Source organism: Alosa pseudoharengus, unplaced genomic scaffold (genome assembly GCF_046254945.1).
Source record: "Alosa pseudoharengus isolate Yale_2024_CS ecotype anadromous, Long Island Sound unplaced genomic scaffold, YU_APseudo_1.1 YU_APseudo_1.1_scf_6, whole genome shotgun sequence".
NCBI classification, from domain to species: Eukaryota; Metazoa; Chordata; class Actinopteri; order Clupeiformes; family Clupeidae; genus Alosa; species Alosa pseudoharengus.
The window spans coordinates 41,775,526-41,794,825 of NW_027468848.1; the positions used below are offsets into that span (position 1 = coordinate 41,775,526).

Consider the following 19,300-nt stretch of genomic DNA (forward strand, 5'->3'; position numbering starts at 1 on the left):
AATGTAATTTGCTGCCGCTAGGGGCGCGTCTAGATTTCTAGGCTATTAATGTGGTGCATTAATTAAAAATAAAGGTGTTTTAACTGAACTTGGCCTCATTATTTTAGCAAACTTTATTTTGAAAATAATCCACCAGAGAGTAAGAGTTAACATTTAACACTACTTTAAGAGATGAGAAAATGTTACACTGGTTGGTGTTAAGCAGTGTTAAATGTTTTACTCTACAGAGAGTCAATAGGTAACACTGAATCAGTGTAAAGGTGCCAACTCTCAAAAAAGTGTTAAATTAACAGTTTGTGGTGTGGACCCATATAGACACTTCAAAAGTGTTGAAATCAACTCTGATAGTGTTAAATTCAAGGCCCAAGGGGAAATTCAAGTTCTCCCCTTATTAGACATTCTCCAGTAGCCATAGATATTAGAAAGCTAGATACCGCATTATCTGCCAAGTTCAATTAGGTGGCATATGTAAACGTGGCCACCATATTGCTGGGGGTAAACACCTTACTGTCTATGGGCAACATTTGTCGGCAATCAGAGACACCTGTCTGATTTCCAATCAGAGACACCTGTTTCTCCATTGGCCTCCAGTGATTGTTGCCCCCACCAAGATGGCGGCGCTATTTACGTACGTTCTGGAGCCCAATGCGGTATCTAGCTTTATGATGTCTATGCTGTTAGAGACCCACTACGGCTATCCTCTATGGCTATGCTAGGTGAACGATTCCCCTATTCAAGTTTGTTTACCATCAAATTGGATTTTAGAGGTTATATTAATCTACTTAAAGGTGCCATGTGTAATGTCCGCCAAAAAATCAATTCATACTCCACATTCCATAAAAGAGGGGGGCAGTATACCTCCAGAAAGTGAGTTGGTCTACCCTAGAGTAACAACCGAGAAACGTGTATTGCAGTGTGGCTGGCGGTTATGTTGCCCGCATACCGCCTCCCATGGCTGAAACTGGTATTATGACACCTAATTAAAGTAATTTAGCATGCTAATTCAGGTTGATATCTCTGCAGTACTAGCCTAGAAATCTAGACGCACCCTAGCGGCGGCAAATTAATTTGCTCAGCCTGTACGTCTAGTATCAAACCATAGGGATTTCTATTGGCTGACGCCGTGGACCTCATCCAATCACAGCGCTCTATTTTGTTAGAGAGTCTTAAGGCGGGCTTAACAGGATAACGACAGTCCTGCGACGGTGAACAACAAGGAAGGTGGCTATGGCGAACGAAGAGCGGTTGTTTGAATCGGCGTTGGCGTCAACTTTGGAGAAGTTGGACTTGTGCTTTTCTTTGAAAGTTGAGCAACACAATGCACTTAAGTCATTCCTTTCGAAGAAGGATGTATTTGCCGTTTTGCCGACCGGATACGGATATGGTCGTAGCGCTGGCCTATTGCATGCCTAGGCAGTTTGAAAGACAATTCTCTGCCCGCCCCTTGGATTAAGCGAGGTGAATGGTTCGATGCCAGACTATACATTTCAATGATATAGGATGGCCCGCCAGGCTACTGCAGTACCGTGTCATTTTTGTAATGACATCATCGCCCTTATTTCTTCTCATTCTTTTGATGCGTGTAGCTCATTTTTTGGATATTTTTACCTCAATTCTTACACATGGCACCTTTAACCTACTCCTGAATGAATGTGAAGAAGCATGCTGTAATACTCAACCACAGAATGCACACTTTATCAATGAACACAAAGCAAAGACTAGCCTAGTCAAAATAAAAATGTACATCTCCCAAGTCATTCTGGCAGCAACATGCTACATAAATACAGCAAGATTACCTTCTCTGACATGATTTATTAGGCTACTATATCAGAAATCACAATGAATTGTGACAGGATTACAACATGACGAAACAATATTATGCAAGTCTGTAGCACATTGAGTTGAATTTACCTCAAATTCTTTGTTAAACACAAAAGACTAAGCAAGGTCGCAATGGTGAGACCTAATTATGCATGTTATAACACTAGCTGAGACACATAATACATGTACCCCTAATTCATTTAGATGATGCATGAACTTAAACAACAATGTCCTAGTGTGATCAACAATATAATTGCATTAACATATCCCTGGTGTGAAACAGGAAATTTTATTTATTTAGCTTGTTCCTCCTTTGTTCCTCCTCCGCCTGTCATTTCAAGAATCAGTGCTATTAACTATGTTAAAATATGTTAGTTTTGTCATCATGTCATTTCACTACTCAGTGAATATAAGACATGATTGATGAGATTAAAGTAGAGCTGTCTAATTACACCACTGGGTCCATAACTTTTTGTCTATACTTTAAACAAAATGAGTTGTGTAAACAAGTGTGTGTCAACAAAAAATGTATTACAATGTATTTTCTTAACCATTATCATTGCCTTCCATTATTTAGCGTTTATTTAGACACTGGTGCCATTTTTGTCACTCTTCAGTTTCCTCCTCGTTGGTGTCACATAGAGGAACATCTCTCCGTCTCTGTGTGTCGTAACTTTTCACGTGCATTGGACACTCCTGTTTAATGATGGCCTAAAACACACCAGTCACCAGCTCCTATTAATAACTGATAAATTATATTTATTTATTGGTGAACTTTTCAAAATAAGGTGCATCTAATGGTACACACTTACCATATTTTCCTCTCTCACTTCTGGGTTTCTCAGAAAGCAGCTAAGAGGGGCATACAGAATATTGATGATGCCAATGATAACCATGAGGTAGGGGAAGCCAATGCTTTTCACTATAGCACCTCCTGTAGATGGACCTTTATGAGAGAAAGAGGGGGGGGGGGGGTGCAGAGGGCTGAGGGCTAAATGCTAATGGCTAATGCTAAATCAATGTCATGTTTTAACCCAGTGTTTTTTGTCAAGTCAAGTCAAGTCTATGTCAGTTTTATTTAGTATAGCACATTTAACATGCACAGAGTGCAACCCAAAGTTCTCCACATACAAGACATTGACACAAAACAAAAGACAAAAAGACCAGCGAACAAAAGACAAATAGACTAGCGAACAAAAGACAATAAGACCAATGTACCCGTGACACCAAGACATGACATTGACCCTGTGAACAAAGAGATGCTTACCAATGGCAAACCCCATGCAAAGTGCTACATCTGCAATGGCATAAACACTTCCATATACAGATTCATGACGAATATCCACTAGGTACCCCATGATTGCCATCATAGAGGAATCCACCATTCCTAAACAGAGGTTGCATCACATGTTATTTTATGCAAGTAAGCCCAACTAACTTTTTTGCAATATTCTCTGTCTTTTTATCATGATTCATAGTTACCAATAGCAAATCCAAGACCACTATTTGGAATGATGAGGCCATAGATATTTTTTGCAAAGGGAACCTGTAAAAATTATTGATAACTATTTAGGGTCGCTCTCACTGATCTAGTCAGTAAAGATACAGATTAGATGATAAGAATTGAATGCTCACACAGAGGAGGCTAATACCAATAACCAGCATCCCAATCATGGAGCACAGCCATCTGAGGACACAAGAGATAACACTCAAATCAAAACTTTAATCAATCGATGTCAAACCCGTTCCAGAACCTTCAAGAGTTGTGGCTAATTCTGTACAGTACCTTCCCATTTTGTTTGCCAGCACACCAAACAGATTAGTTCCGATAAGGTAAGATATACTAGCTGGAAGAAATGCCATACCTGAAAGATTGCATAACAGTATTAAAAAATAGGATATGTGGTAAGACTCAGCTATAATTAAAATAGCAAATCCCTCAAAATGCAATGGAAAATGGACAAATAAAAATGGAACCCCACAAAGTTGTTGTAATCATGATTAATAACCATTCAGTCGCTTCGCTTCTCAGCCCGCCCCAGAATTTTTTTTTAGCTGCTCCACTCACCCAGTTGCCATTTTGGAGAACACATGGTCTGCATCATCCATATTGGTAGAGTGGGCTCTAGCATGGCCACTCCCATGTTGGCAAAACACAAAGATCCTGAATAACAAAGGAGCATGAATTACAGGTGCATCTCAGGTGCATGAACACAATAACAAAAATGGTGATATCTGAGGAACATACCTGCGCTGATGAGGATGTACGGGTCTTTCAACAGAGTTAGCAGTGGAGTTCCCTCTGTACTCTGAAGAAAATAGGAAAGGCAGCAACATTTTGTGTGACTATGCTTAGGTCAAGATAGGTTTGTCTAAGAAGTGGCGCAAGGACCAGGACTGATGCATTAATACTTTGGCCAGGCATCCAGGTAAAGGAAATAAACTATGCAAGCGTGAGCAGCTGAAATGTTCATATGCAAGGAAAGGTAAACACTTACTCCTGGAGATATCTTTGAGGGCTGGAGAATACAGAGTTGCAGAACTGCACATTAGAAATAAAGAATCAATTATGTGACATTACAGTATTATTTGTCATATGAATCCTTTTATGAACAGAAAAAATATTATTGTTTTCTGTTCCTGTTTTTTACCTCCATCAAAAACAGCCAGAAAGGCTAGAATGAGGAAAGGGGAAGTTTTTCCCACAAACTCATACATCACACTGCCAAATGGGGCACCAACTGGAAAATACAAGGTTAAGTCAGGGATATTCAAAACAATAAGACCTGTATCACAAGCAGTGATGGGCAGTAACGCGTTAGAAGTAACGCGTTACTGTAATCCAATTACTTTTTTCAAGTAACGAGTAAAGTAAGGGATTACAATTGCAAAAACAGTAATTAGATTACTTTACTTTCCTGCAAGCAGCCTGCGTTACTAAACCGTGATTTTGCCATAGACAGTAAAAGAATTTGAGATTTTGCCATATGGATTTTGTGAGACTAACTCGTGACAATGATGTAGGCTATAGCTGCGTGATATAGATGTAAACAACAGACACACGTGTGCAAGACATGGAGTGCGGGAGAGAGCGCGAACATGGAGCATTTAATTCATTGCAGTTCAGACATTATGAAAAAAACATTAACGCTGTACACTCTTCATGGGAAGAAACATGTTGTCTACAGCGAAAAATTCCACCTCAAATCTGAGCAAGCACCTAGCAAGCCGGCACAGAAATGTGAAACTCATTGAGACACCCCCAGATCCCGATATGAAGGCTGCAGCAACAGGTGAAAATAGAGGACGTCGCGGGTTCCCTGTAGCCTACTGGCCCGTTATAACAGGAGCCGGGGCATTATAATATTCTGGCTGCATTCACTGTGATTTGGAAAATGGGCAAAAATATAATGTGGTCTTTGCCTTTTTGTAATGGGGCTGGTGAGTGTTGAAGTCTTCAATAATTCGTTTCCCTTAAACCAGCGTTTCTCTACTGGTTCGCAGAGACATGCCAGGTGGGGCGCGAAAAACAGGAGTTTTTTTTAATTTATTTTTTTATCTGTAGCCTAGGCCCAGGTAGCACCCGATGCGCAATGGACGCATGTGTTATTCATAGAGAAGCGCTCGTGTCAAGGCAGCGTGAGCGCATGTTTGAATCTGCAAGCACGTTCACTAATGAACATTTCTTGAAGCTGGCCTATCTTTGCGATATATTTGGAAAGCTAAATGAGTTAAATATCCAGTTACAAGGCAAAGACAAGCACCTACCTCACCTAGCAGATAAGATGCCTTTGTGGGCTTTGGAAAAAAATAAGCTTTGTGTACTATGTAGGGCAGTTAGCTGAGTGCAGCAGATGTGTTTTGACATGGGTAGGTCAAAAGGTCAGGTCGCATAATAGATTTATAGCATTTTTGAATAGTTAAAAATTAATATAAAATCAAAGAGTGCGTTTTTGAAAAAAATAAGCTTTGTGTACTATGTAGGGCAGTTAACCGAGTGCAGCAGATGTGTTTTGATATGGGTAAGTCGAAAAGGGAAGGCACATAAAAGATGTATAGCATTTTTGAATAGTAAAAAATTAATATAAAATCAAAGACTGCGTTTTTGAAAAAAAGAAGCTTTGTGTACTATGTAGGGCAGTTAACCGAGTGCAGCAGATGTGTTTTGATATGGGTAAGGCGAAAGGGGAAGGCACATAATAGATTTATAGCATTTTTGAATAGTAAAAAATTTATATAAAATCAAAGAGTGTGTTTTTGAAAAAAAGAAGCTTTGTGTACTATGTAGGCAAGTTAGCCGAGTGCAGCAGATGTGTTTTGATATGGGTAAGTCGAAAGGGGAAGGCACATAATAGATTTATAGCATTTTTGAATAGTAAAAAATTTATATAAAATCAAAGAGTGCGTTTTTGAAAAAAAGAAGCTTTGTGTACTATGTAGGGCAGTTAGCTGAGTGCAACAGATGTGTTTTGACATGGGTAGGTCAAAAGGTGAAGGTACATAATAGATTTATAGCATTTTTGAATAGTAAAAAATTTATATAAAATCAAAGAGTGCATTTTTGGACAAAATAAGCTTTGTGTATTATGTAGGGCAGTTAGCTGAGTGCAGCAGATGTGTTTTGACATGGGTAGGTCAAAAGGTCGATTCGCATAATAGATTTATAGCATTTTTATAAAGTAAAAAATTAATATAAAATCAAAGAGTGAGTTTTTGGAAAAAATAAGCTTTGTGTACTATGAAGGCCAGTTAGCTGAGTGCAACAGATGTGTTTTGACATGGGTAGGTCAAAAGGTCAAGCCGCATAATAGATTTATAGCATTTTTGAATAGTAAAAAAATAATATAAAATCAAAGAGTGAGTTTCTGGAAAAAAAGAAGCATTGTGCACTATGAAGGGCAGTTAGCCGAGTGCAACAGATGTGTTTTGACATGGCTAGGTCAAAAGGTGAAGGCACATAATAGATTTATAGCATTTTTGAATAGTAAAAAAATAATATAAAATCAAAGAGTGCGTTTTTGAAAAAAAGAAGCTTTGTGTACTATGTAGGGCAGTTAACTGAGTGCAGCAGATGTGTTTTGACATGGGTTGGTCAAAAGGTCAATTCGCATAATAGATGTATAGCATTTTTGAATAGTAAAAAAAATTATATAAAATCAAAGAGTGAGTTTTTGGAAAAAAGAAGCTTTGTGTATTATGTAGGGCAGTTAGCTGAGTGCAACAGATGTGTTTTGACATGGTTAGGTCAAAAGGTCAAGCCGCATAATAGATTCATAGCATTTTTGAATAATAAAAAATGTATATAAAATCAAAGAGTGCATTTTTGGAAAAAAGAAGCTTTGTGTACTATGTAGGGCAGTTAGCCGAGTGCAGCAGATGTGTTTTGATATGGGTAAGGCGAAAGGGGAAGGCACATAATAGATTTAAAGCATTTTTGAATAGTAAAAAATGTATATAAAATCAAAGAGTGTGTTTTTGAAAAAAAGAAGCTTTGTGTACTATGTAGGCAAGTTAGCCGAGTGCAGCAGATGTGTTTTGATATGGGTAAGTCGAAAGGGGAAGGCACATAATAGATTTATAGCATTTTTGAATAGTAAAAAATTTATATAAAATCAAAGAGTGCATTTTTGAAAAAAGAAGCTTTGTGTACTATGAAGGCCAGTTAGCTGAGTGCAACAGATGTGTTTTGACATGGGTAGGTCAAAAGGTCAAGCCGCATAATAGATTTATAGCATTTTTGAATAGTAAAAAATTAATATAAAATCAAAGAGTGAGTTTTTTGGAAAAAAGAAGCTTTGTGTATTATGTAGGGCAGTTAGCTGAGTGCAACAGATGTGTTTTGACATGGTTAGGTCAAAAGGTCAAGCCGCATAATAGATTTAAAGCATTTAAAGCATTTTTTTTACATTAAAAAATATTTATAAAATCAAAGAATGGATTTTTGGGAAAAAGAAGCTTTGTGTACTATATAGAGCAGTAATCCGAGTTCACCAGATGTGTTTTGACATGGGTAGGTCAAAAGGGCAAGCCGCATAATAGATTTGAAACATTTAACATTAAAAATTTTATAAAATCAAAGAGTAGGTTTTAGGGAAAAAGAAGCTTTGTGTACTAGAAAGGGCAGTAAGCCGAGTTCAGGAGATGTGTTTTAGTATGGGTAAGTCAAAAGGTGAAGCCGCATAATAGATTGAAATCTTTTATCAGCCTAAAAAATTCATAAAATCAAAACATGGGTTTTTGGACAAAAGAAGCTTTGTGTAATATAGGCAGGCCTTGTTTAAACACATTAAAGTTGGTTTGACACAAACTCGACCCTCGTAGTCAGTGCTAAATAGATTTTTCGAATGTGTCGAATATCCAACGTCCAATATAAAACCAACTTTACCACGGTTTAAACGCAGAGGTTTTGCTTCGTCTTGGCCGAGCGTCCAAACGAATCCTGTAAACGCACTGCCCGAAACCGCACCTTTCTGAAACCTGGTCCCAGAGTGGAGAAATCTGAAACCGTAGCCCGTTTGAATTCGTTTAGACAGCGAAACCGCACATCCTGCTTGCGATGATTTCATTGCCACACCTCAGCTGCCCTGGACTTGCACTTGTAGTATTGCCTAACGATACTAGTTTTCATACATGACATTACCTACGATTACACTCCGTAAGATAAATATCACAACTGGTGCTGCGCAGCGCCGATAGCTTATGACTTGGTGGACTGAACACTGTTTTCCCCGGTGTTTTTTATGCATTCTAGCTACTGTCAGTGACGCGAGAGAACTTAAGTTATTAGGAAAGTGCGGTGTAAGTTTAGGCTACATTAATTTGTGCGTACTGCCAGTGTCATTCATTTATTTTACATGTCTTACAACATATATACATGCATTCACAGTCGAGTGAAATCAGATATAAGCATACAAAGAACTCACAAGCCGATGGTAGCACACTGAATGCGAATGCGCGATTTGATGCAGGCAAAAGTATTGACTGTTACTAACGAAGGTTTTATAGCAATAGTAGGCTATAAATGTGGCGACAGAATAGCCTAGAACTTGGGTAACCCTTGCGTTTAGTAGCCTAATTGCGGTGATGGCCAAAACTAATGTGAATCACGGACTATCCTACAACCAAAGAAAGTAAAGGTGATTAGTAGGCCTACCTGCATTAGCCAAATAAAGGACGGGAATGCACCCTTCACAAATAATATCTGCAGCACCAGCTGATTTTAACTCTGCTGAAGAGGATATATTTAGAACTTGTCATTATTTCAATACATTTGACAATTTTAAGCTCATATAGGCTATCACTTTTAATTGCAAACAGAAAATGTCTAGCTAGCTGTTTATACCAACTTATTATCATGACTATTGCTAATATAGTGCCAAATGTGGAGTTTGTGGACTAGCCATAGGCTTATATTTGAATGGAGCTGATCATTATGAGAGTTGTATAGATGATCTTAAAGTGACAGTGCACCATTTATAAATGAGTTAAACTGCATCAAATTAGTAGTATTTCTTAAGAAATAACAGTTCTGCTTTGGGCACCAAAATAGCCAGCAGCGGCACTGCACACACACAGTTCAAACACATACTCTTCTTGACATTAGAACAGCCTAAATGTGGCATGCAACATCATTTTCTGTTTTGGTAAATGCATTACTCCTCTCTGCACTGCAACTGTTAAAAGATGTAAATGTTAATAGAGACTTTGGTTTTAATATTTTTTTTGCTGTATTTTATTTACATCTATTCGAATGAAGGAGTATACACACCAAAAAGTTAAGATTAAAACTAATAAAACCAAGTTTTAAAAAAGCGTATTCAGGTTGTGTATAGCTAGTGTGTTTTTGTAAAGTAACTAAGTAAAGTAAATAGTAAAGTAACTAATTACTTTTGAAAATAAGTAATCAGTAAAGTAACTAGATTACTTTCTTGGATAAGTAATCAGTAATCAGTAACTAATTACTTTTTCCAAGTAACTTGACCAACACTGATCACAAGTGCATGCAAAAGTATCATGAAACATTTCCTACATTAAACAAAATCTGTCCCATTGGGGCAGCTGTAGTTAATAGCTTCCACATACTGTACTTGTATTCATTTAGCAAATGCTTTTATCTAAAGCGACTTATGTTGCATACCTATATGTATAATTGACATTATGTCAATGTTGAGTGATTTGAGTATAATTGCCATATGTCAATTATATTACAACCCAATGTAACCGAGGTCGTAATTCGTCCTCCGCTCACGGCCCTCGAACCCACACACACCGGCATGGGAGTCGAACGCTCTAACCACTGAGCTGAAAGCCCAGGCTTCCAACTCAGCAGTTAGAAGCGTTCTTAAGGTTAGGGCTGTGAGAATTTACACGGGCAAGTAGCATGCTAGCTCAGTTCACCTCCGTTACACCAACATCAGAAATAAATAAATGTAATTATTTATGTAATAATATGTAATAAATAAATAAAAATAGATTTATTTATTAATATGTAATAAATAATTAAATAAAGAATATGATAATCTGCAAATCTTACAAACCCATATTTAGCTGCAAAAAGGACATTACAAAGCTGACTATTTCATGGAAAATATATGTTCATTTTGAATTTGATGCCAGCAACACATACGATTTTTAGATGATCACATTCTGTTTTTATTTGCATTTTACACAATGTCCCAAACTTTTCTAATTTGTGGTTGGACAAGGGCCATTCCCCAGAGCAACTCGTGGTTAAGTGCCTTGCTCAAGGGCCCAGTGGTGGAAGGTACTGAGCCAACAACATTGGCAACTGCATGCTAGCCCAGCTCCTTAGCCACTACCCGACCCCTTTGATTCTGCTAAATGTAGATGTAAATGTACATACTTGTTTCAGCTACTTAACATTTTACAGTCAAATGTCATCATGACCTTTAAAAATCCACTTTTGTGCGACTTACTTAGAACCCCCATGGCCAGTCCACCCAGTGCTATTCCCATAGCAACACCTCTTTCATCATCATCTTTGTAAACACTTGCAAGCATTCCTAATCCTATAAAATGGAAGAGTGAACATTTGTTTGCTTCACATAATGTTTCAAAATGATGTATAGAATTGAATCATCTGATATATATTTATAGGCACCATACCTGCCACAGAGGAGAATGATGAGCCGATTCCTTGAAGAGATCGAGCAAAAAACAGCAAGCTATATGTCTCTGAGAAGGCAAACACTGGATCAACACACACACACGCACACACACACACACACACACACACACACAGAAAATTGTTACATTTGCTCTGAATACAATACACTAGCACTTCCATGTAACTGTGCCTTAACAGCAATGTTGATGTTTATTGTTCTTAGCAGATGCTTCTATCCAAAGTGCCTTACAATGATATCAATAAACATTACATTAACAATAAAATAAAAAAATACACATAACATAAAAATGTTAATCATAGACTAAATAAAATGTAACAGAATAATAACAATAATCATAAACATATACAAACCACAACTCTGTAATTATTATTAAGTTATAGACGGTAAACGGATGAGTCTTTAGACGCTTTTTGAAGATTCCAAAACTATCGCTAAGAACAGTAGGGAAATCTTCCTCTGACGCAGAATCACAGAAAAAGAGACTTGACTGTGATCGCTTATGTTGATGGAAGGCCAACAGCAGACGCTTATCAGACTGCAGTGAGCGCGAGGGGACGTAGCTGGATCATGGAATTAAGATAAGGAAGTGCAGATCAGGTAACTGTCCTATAGGCCAGGGAGATTTGAATTTCATTCTGGTTGTAATAAAAATCCAATGAAGAGTAACTGACAGAGGAATTACAAGTGTCCTCTTTGGCTGAATAAAGACCAGTGCCGCTGCGTTTTGAATCATCTGATCTTCTTAATATTCATTGTATGAATATAATATTCATTTGCATTTTACACAACGTCCCAACTTTTTCTGATTTGGGGTTGTACGTGCTATAGGAATAGTTGTATTAGTGGGGAATACCAGAAGCTCAGTTTTGGAGAGATTGACCTGAAGGTGTCAATCTTTTATCCATACTAAAATATCCCTGAGGCGAGCAGAAATAGTAGTCATTAGATGGAAAAGACAAGTAGGGTTGAGTATCATCCGCATAACAGTGAGAGGCAAATCTGTGGGAGCGAATGATCTCACCTGTAATTATACACAAAATACTCACTAATAATACTGCTGGAGGAACTCAGATTTTATGCACTCGTTATGAAAAATGGTCTTATTGTTGACATGCTAGATGTGAAACAAATGGTCAACTGTAAAGACCTGATAGACCAACAATGGTCAAATGATGACCAGATGACTGGATTGATGACTTGGGGTTTGTTCCTTGTGAGAAACTACCAACAGTGATCTAAGAATAACCGATAAGCAATGAAGTCTAACCTGAAAAGCTGATTATGAGGGCAACATGTATTGCACCTTCCTGCAAAGATTATCAGAGGAATGTGCTGCCAATGGTAAATATTTTTTTCTATATTGTTTGTCTAACCATTCCTACAAAATTGTTGACACAAATCTCATAATTATATTTTGTAAACTATAAAAATATATCTGGAAGAAAACTATTTGACCTGTACTATTTTAGTGGATGTTGATCAATAAGGCAGTTCAATTCTGTGATTGCTTTGTGTAGAACTTCAATTGTATTATCTTGTCTCGGAGCCCAGATGCGCCATATTGTTGGGATTGAAAAAATGGAACCATTCGCATCTGTATCACTGACAAAGTGAGTAGCAAGTTCATCCTTTATGTACGTAACTGTAGATACACTTTCAATGAGCACCAATTATTTATTAATTTAAGGAATTCATTCTGGCTTTAGGGAGAAGAACAATGCACACTTACATATAGTTGAAATAAACATGATGACAAACCCTGCAAACATTGGTATGTGGTATCCAATCCTGAAAAGCAAACAGAGAAAGAAAAGGGCTGGTTAGAGAAGTGCCCTGCGCCTGCACAATTCTGCTTTTTGGCTTGTTCTATTTTTTCACATCCTATTCCACCAGCATTGAAAATGATAGAAGCAAGGCACCTTAGTGCTGAGGTGCAAACAATATAATATTCACTCCATTACAGTAAAATGCAATAAAACAGCTAATTATAAAGTAGATTCAAATGTAGATGCCTGTTTGTCAGTGGACCCACGAATGGGTTGACTAGCAGCTGCACCAGAGCCTTGGAGGCAAACAGGAGGCCCACACGGATGTTCTCCTCCTCCAAAAAGTGTCTGTCCTGCTGGCAGCCCTCCAGCTCCTCCTGACCCACGTCCTGCCTTCTGTCTCCAGACTGGTTAGGCAGAAGGGCTGATAAGAACTCAGTCATGTTGCTAGAAGAGACTTGTACATTGTAGGTGGTGTTGTCATACAGAGAAAGGACGGAGGATGAGACGGATTTGCTGGGGGGTCGTAGTGTCATATTGAAAGAAGAGGAGGAGAAAGGGGAAGTGGAGAGGTTCTCTTTCTCGTGCTCCATGGCATATAAGAAGGTAGGGATGATGGGAACTAGAGGAGATAGGAGCAGACAAGACAGAAACCAAAGAGGTTAGAAAGTGATCTTTTAAAAGTGAAGCTGGAGGGAGGGATGCATGACTGCTGAAGCATGTGTATCCGAGTTTACCAAAAATCTTAGCATTGTCTACTTCGTGATTTGTGTATGCATCATACAGGGTTTGTATAATCACAACGCTTGCATAGACAAATCTGTTTATCACTTTAATTTCCTCTGGTGTATTTATGTGTCTTTCTCTGTGCATGTGTGATGGCGAGATATCAGGCTGGCCCAGAGGTCTCTCTGCTGTTGCAGTCTTAAGGGAACAGTAGGTCAACAAAGGACTAGACTAGTAAATGTCACAGTCATGGCTGGAGCAGACATGCACTTTATGTTTTTCATGAACTTCATGTTTTACATAAATTTGCATGATCCTGAGCTATTGATGTCAGTTTGCATTATGGTGCTAACAGTTTGTCATTTCTTAAAAATGTACAGTCCGTGTAAAACTGTGTAAGAGATGCAAAATAGATATAATAGCTTACCAATACCAGTATCTAAATTATCAGGGAGGAAATGCAGATCATGTCACAACACAGAATCATTCAATTCAGGCTATTCCCAAGGTAACAGTTTTGTGATGTCATATTTTTTTCTTTCTTTGAATTGTTGTTTTATGTAAAATAAATCATTCTATACCAGATCAGTTTATCTGACCAAAAAAGTATTTGACAAGAAACTTGAATCCTGTGCTGCAACAACTTTTAGTCAAAGACACAAGCTGTGATTGGTATTATTATGACCGCCGCATTAGTGAAGCGGCAGTCATATAGGATTAGCCAGAGTTCTTTTTCTTCCCTCCACACACACACACACACACACACACACACACACACACACACACACACCATAACCCCCGTAATGAGTGGAAAGTGTTTTAGTTTTAAATATAATTTGTATAATAATGTTCAAAAATATGTATTTGTGTCTTCTGAACTCACCTACAACTGTCAGTAGCATGTTGTCCAGAAGAAGCGCCACACACACCACTACCAGTACCAGTTTGGGAGATCCCCTGCTCTGTCTCACCCAGTACAGTGGATTCAACATGATTCCTCCCTCTGAATTAAATGTGCTAAAGAACATGGAATAAAATCAAGTTAAAGGAAAAGTTCTGATGGTGAGCACTGAATTCAAACGAATCCTGACCCTTCCAACTGAACATGTCAAGAGGATCAATTGAACGTGTTATTCAAACATATTAAATAAACAATAAAACAATAAAACAGAACAAATAAAATAAATAAAACGTGACTTTATATCCTCTGCTGTCATTTTTAAAAGATAAATCTGGCGATTGATCTATGTGTAAAATTGCCGGATTTCTCCTCTAAAAGATAATTTATAGGGGATCATTTCAGGAAGGTAAATTCGATCATTATCTAGAGATACTAATGTCATAGAAGTGCATGGCATGATCATGACATTTTGTTGAAAACTCTGCACTAACAAGCTCAACTTTAATGGATGGCTACTGACAGGAAAATCACTGGATTGTCCCATACAAATTATTCTTGTTTCAGTAAATCAATCCTTCCTTTTCTGACTCAATGTCTTGGATAAGTTTTACCCTCAGCTGATTATTGATTACAGTCACTGATTCCAAAAACACAGAATGTTTACCGAATCAGCCAGTGTTAATACTGGCTTTGTCAACAGTTAGTGCATTTTACAGTTTCCTGGGGGGTAATTTGGTTCTGCTGTTTTGTTTTTCCCCACCAATTAAATTACATCTGGCACAAAGGCTTATCTCATGGTGTGCTGGTTTTACAGTATTTCACTGTTCATAACTGCAACATATATATATATATATATATATATATATATATATATATATACACACATATATGTATATATACATATGCTGTGAAGACTGATCAGCTGACTGATCAATACAACCGTTACATATTACTCAGCATATTCTAGTTGTGATTATTTTCTTTACCCTATCTTTGTTATTATTCTAGCATGATCAACATAGTAAAACAGCTTATTAAAAAAAAAAACTCTCAGATTCCATTTTGTTCGTTTGTCAAATTTATTTCTGTCTAATGCCTTTTCAGTACCTAGACATTAGGTTTTGATGACTTTCCCATCCATCCATTAAAATGTAAACCGATAAAGTCATGTTTATCCCAATTCTGTGTCACTCAGCATTTGGCATAAGGAATATAGGCAGTTAAGTACTTTTGTGCACTTTTAATGCTGCTTACATGATTTTATATTATTATATATCTTACAGGTTTGTTCACAGTTATATCCTGTTGGCTGTTTTGAAATCACATTTAGAATAGAGATTTATTCAGAAACTTAAGACAGCCATAGAAAACACTTGCAATAATATTTGTACAATATTTAACAATATTGTTCAGTTAATATTGTTTTCAAATGGAGCATGGAAAACCTCTAAAAGAAATAAAATAATGCTTATCTCTGCTAATACCAGTATTGTGTATTCTTACCTTCAAATGCATACTCCAGTGAACTCTCCACAGGTGCGGTTACAAAGACTGACTATCTGCTTGTGCTAGAGCTATATATAGGACCTCTGCCAGGAACACACATACCTCAGTCATTGTTCTGTTCAATCGCCACAATTATGAACAAAAATAAATTAATTGTTCGTTAATTTACACTTTCTGTTTCTCTTGTACACATATGAATACACAAATCTTTTCACACACTAATATAATCAAAATAACATGTTAATCTTTTACACCCACAAAACATCAGCAAATTTTATCCAAAACCCCAACCACACCTCCCCCCTCTCTTCCACATTACAGCCATGTTCTGTATTTACATGTGTGTGTGTGTGTATGTGTGTGTCGCTCTTAATTGGAAAAAGTGAATAAGCTGCAGGCAACCAGACTGCACAATGAGACTTATCTAAGATCTGTTACTGTGGTTAACCCCTTCCCTATACACACAAAGACAATCTGCTCTCTTATAAAGCTTCTGTTTGCTCTTTTCTCTCGTCAACAAGTCCTGGTATCCTTGGTGCCTATGTACGTAGGAAAAATGGCTGAGCAATTTTCGCAGAGTGAAAAATGTTTTCTTCAAAAATAGCTGTTTTTGCATTATTTTGAGTTTGACAAGTTAAATTTTGAGTCTGAGTGGGAACAGAATTACAGAGTAGTTGTGTAGAGAGTGATGAATAGGCGGAGCTTGTCCAAAAAGTTTCATTTGTCCACCGATGCTGAAGTGCACTGGAAATCAACGTTTCTGCTGAATGTTAAAGTAAGTAGTATTTCAATTTTGCTATATGTGGGTGGTTGACGTTTTAGGCCGAAAAAAAGTTAAGGAAATTTTTTTTAGATATTAGGCATGGAAATCACTTAGTCCTGTTGTACTGACCCTTCCATTCCCAAAAATATGTATGGTTTTTTAGATTTTGTGTTGAAATTCATATTTATTCACTAATTAGTTGTGGTAGTGACTAAAATTGTCATATGGTGTGACATGAAAGTTATTGTGTGTAAAATTAAAATGGGGTATTTTGTTTTTAATGTGAGTCAATGTATTATAATCTTCTATCATTACTTCATCAAGATCAGGGGCGGAGCTACGTGGTGGCCAGGGGGGGCCACGGCCACCACTGGTCAAAGCTTGGCCACCCTGCTGGCCCCCCCAGCTCCGTTCAGTGAAAAGTAAAAAAAAAAGATTGCTGCCGTTTTCAACGGTAGCCTACTTTGAAAGGAAGTGTAGCCTACGGTTCTAATCAAATCGTGAGTAGGCCTAGTGCAGCAGCAGCAGGGGACAATTCAAGTCATCTGTTAAAAACACTTGACAGTAGACTACTACTTACTTAACCTCAGTGACAACAGGGGAGTTGATGATGACTTGGAACATTAATGTTAAAATGTGACACTAATCATAGCAAAGTGAGCTGCGTTGGGCTGTTCTTGTTAGGTAGGCTCTGACATTGACGTGTGAGGCTGATCAAAAATAAGCGGATGCCCGCGGTAACTCTGTTACAAAAATATTTTGATAATATTCGGGTGAAATGCAAGCATATTAGGCACATATCTCCGGATGGCTCCAATAAAAGTAGGCTAATAGTGTCTAGCCTAGGCTACTTTATAAAAACATAATTTGCTGACTGCGTGTGGTTCTTGCCATAGCTGGTCAGGCAGAGGCAGGCTGCTGCGTTGCCTGAGTTCTTTGTTACATTGCTCCGGTAATTGCAACGAGATGAAACCTTAACTGCGTGACAGAGCAGAAGTGGGGCTTTCCAACGAGACTAAACACTTGTCTGTGCGATCAAGTATGAAAATACAAAAAATCATGAAATTAAATCAAATTGCATCATATTTAGTTTACCTACGCACCCACACTCTCGTTTGAATTAGGCTACTCGCGAACCCGTGATCGCATAGATATGGCATATCAGAAGAAAGAGGAGGCACAGGGCTATCCATTGGTACCAAGTATATCAATCCTTCTGGGCTATAAAAACAGACAACGTGACTGCAAAATAACATCATGTACAAAAACCAACGCTTCACAGCCATTACTCTCGTTTGAATTAGGCCCTACTCACGAACCCGTGATCGGATAGATAGCCTATGCCACGCATGTCAGATGAAAGAGGAGACACAGAGCTATCATTTGATACCAAGTACATCCTTCTGGGTTATAAAACAGACGAAGGGACATCAAAATAATAACTTCATATAGCTCGACTTACTTACCCCACGTTTTTGTGTGTTGTTGTGGTGGCAAAGCATGTTCATAATCCAACGCTATAATGTGTTTCTCTATGGCATAGCATGTTCATAATCCGGTTTTGAGATCCTAGCAAATTCCTACATGGCATCCAATTCAAGACTCACATTGCATCCCAATTTATTCGACAAAGAAACACCTTTTTCCCTTCACTTTGTTCATGGCTCATTGTTCTTGTTTGTGTATGGCACTTACAATGACCAGGATAAATGCTTCTAACTAAAGGTAGTGAAAAAGCCCTTAAAACAGTCTAGGGTTCTAAGGGTTAATGTCTTGATTCAGAGCCATGTTACTTACAGCCAAGTACTTGGAGTGGATAACAGAAAGAAATATAGTTTTGCCATCAGTATAAGATTAAATATCTGCATACCATATTTGTAGTATTTATTATTGTTCTTTGAGTTAACATCATTTGAATATGACTGATTAAGTAAGGTGCATTATCATAATGTACTTTTTATAGCATTGGCCTATTTATGGAAAATGTGTTGGAGTGGACAACAAACTGTTCAGGTTGTCTGTGAATGGACCTGTGTATCAGTTGGCTTTACACAATTTATTGCCATTATTAAAACAGGGTATCCTAATCTTCAAAACTTTTTGAGTAGTTTTCATATTGTAGTTTTGATTCCCAAGTGCCACCCCAATAAAAAGTCTGGACCCAGCTGGCCCCCCCTATAAAATAATCCTGGCTACGCCCCTGATCAAGATCTAGCATTTCCTTGTGCAAATGTATTACACTTTACAGTATATTTCTTCATCAATACACAGAGTAAGGCATATGTCCTCAATCTTTCAATAAACATCATATTCATTTTGACATACCTTGATATAAAAGAAAGAAAATGCTTGTGACTTTTGCTGATCCTATTTTCTATCTGTTCCATTGAGATTTGTATGATTTAGACCCCAAAAGCCTTTTTATTTTCATAATTTCTTGATGTCACACCAAATGATATGGTGTCACGCCATATGGTAAATAACACCACATAACAATCTGTTAATACAAAAATGTGTATTATATGTATTTCACAAGCAACAAAAGACAGTTTAAGACAGGTATATCATGTAAAGTTCACTTTCAGAAATCACAACTAAAACAGAATGCCACCAAATATTGTATAGCTCTTGGGTTCCCTGAGTTTTTCTCTTCTCAATGGTGGGCTTC

General features: G+C 37.7%; 1 protein-coding gene across 1 annotated transcript; it reads right to left on the reverse strand.

Moving 5' to 3' along the window:
* Positions 1-1,750: 1,750 nt before the first annotated feature.
* slc18a1 (solute carrier family 18 member A1) lies at positions 1,751-15,904 on the reverse strand. The gene is made up of 16 exons (XM_076270472.1): positions 15,867-15,904; positions 14,346-14,479; positions 12,983-13,358; positions 12,700-12,758; positions 10,948-11,031; positions 10,758-10,850; positions 4,473-4,562; positions 4,320-4,363; positions 4,070-4,130; positions 3,890-3,985; positions 3,608-3,686; positions 3,457-3,508; positions 3,304-3,367; positions 3,089-3,208; positions 2,634-2,767; positions 1,751-2,532 (listed from the first exon to the last, which is right to left on the reverse strand). Exons 2-16 carry the CDS (start codon positions 14,452-14,454, stop codon positions 2,428-2,430), a joined length of 1,566 nt encoding a protein of 521 aa, XP_076126587.1. The 5' UTR covers positions 14,455-14,479; positions 15,867-15,904; the 3' UTR covers positions 1,751-2,427.
* Between the last annotated feature and the right edge of the window lie 3,396 nt (positions 15,905-19,300).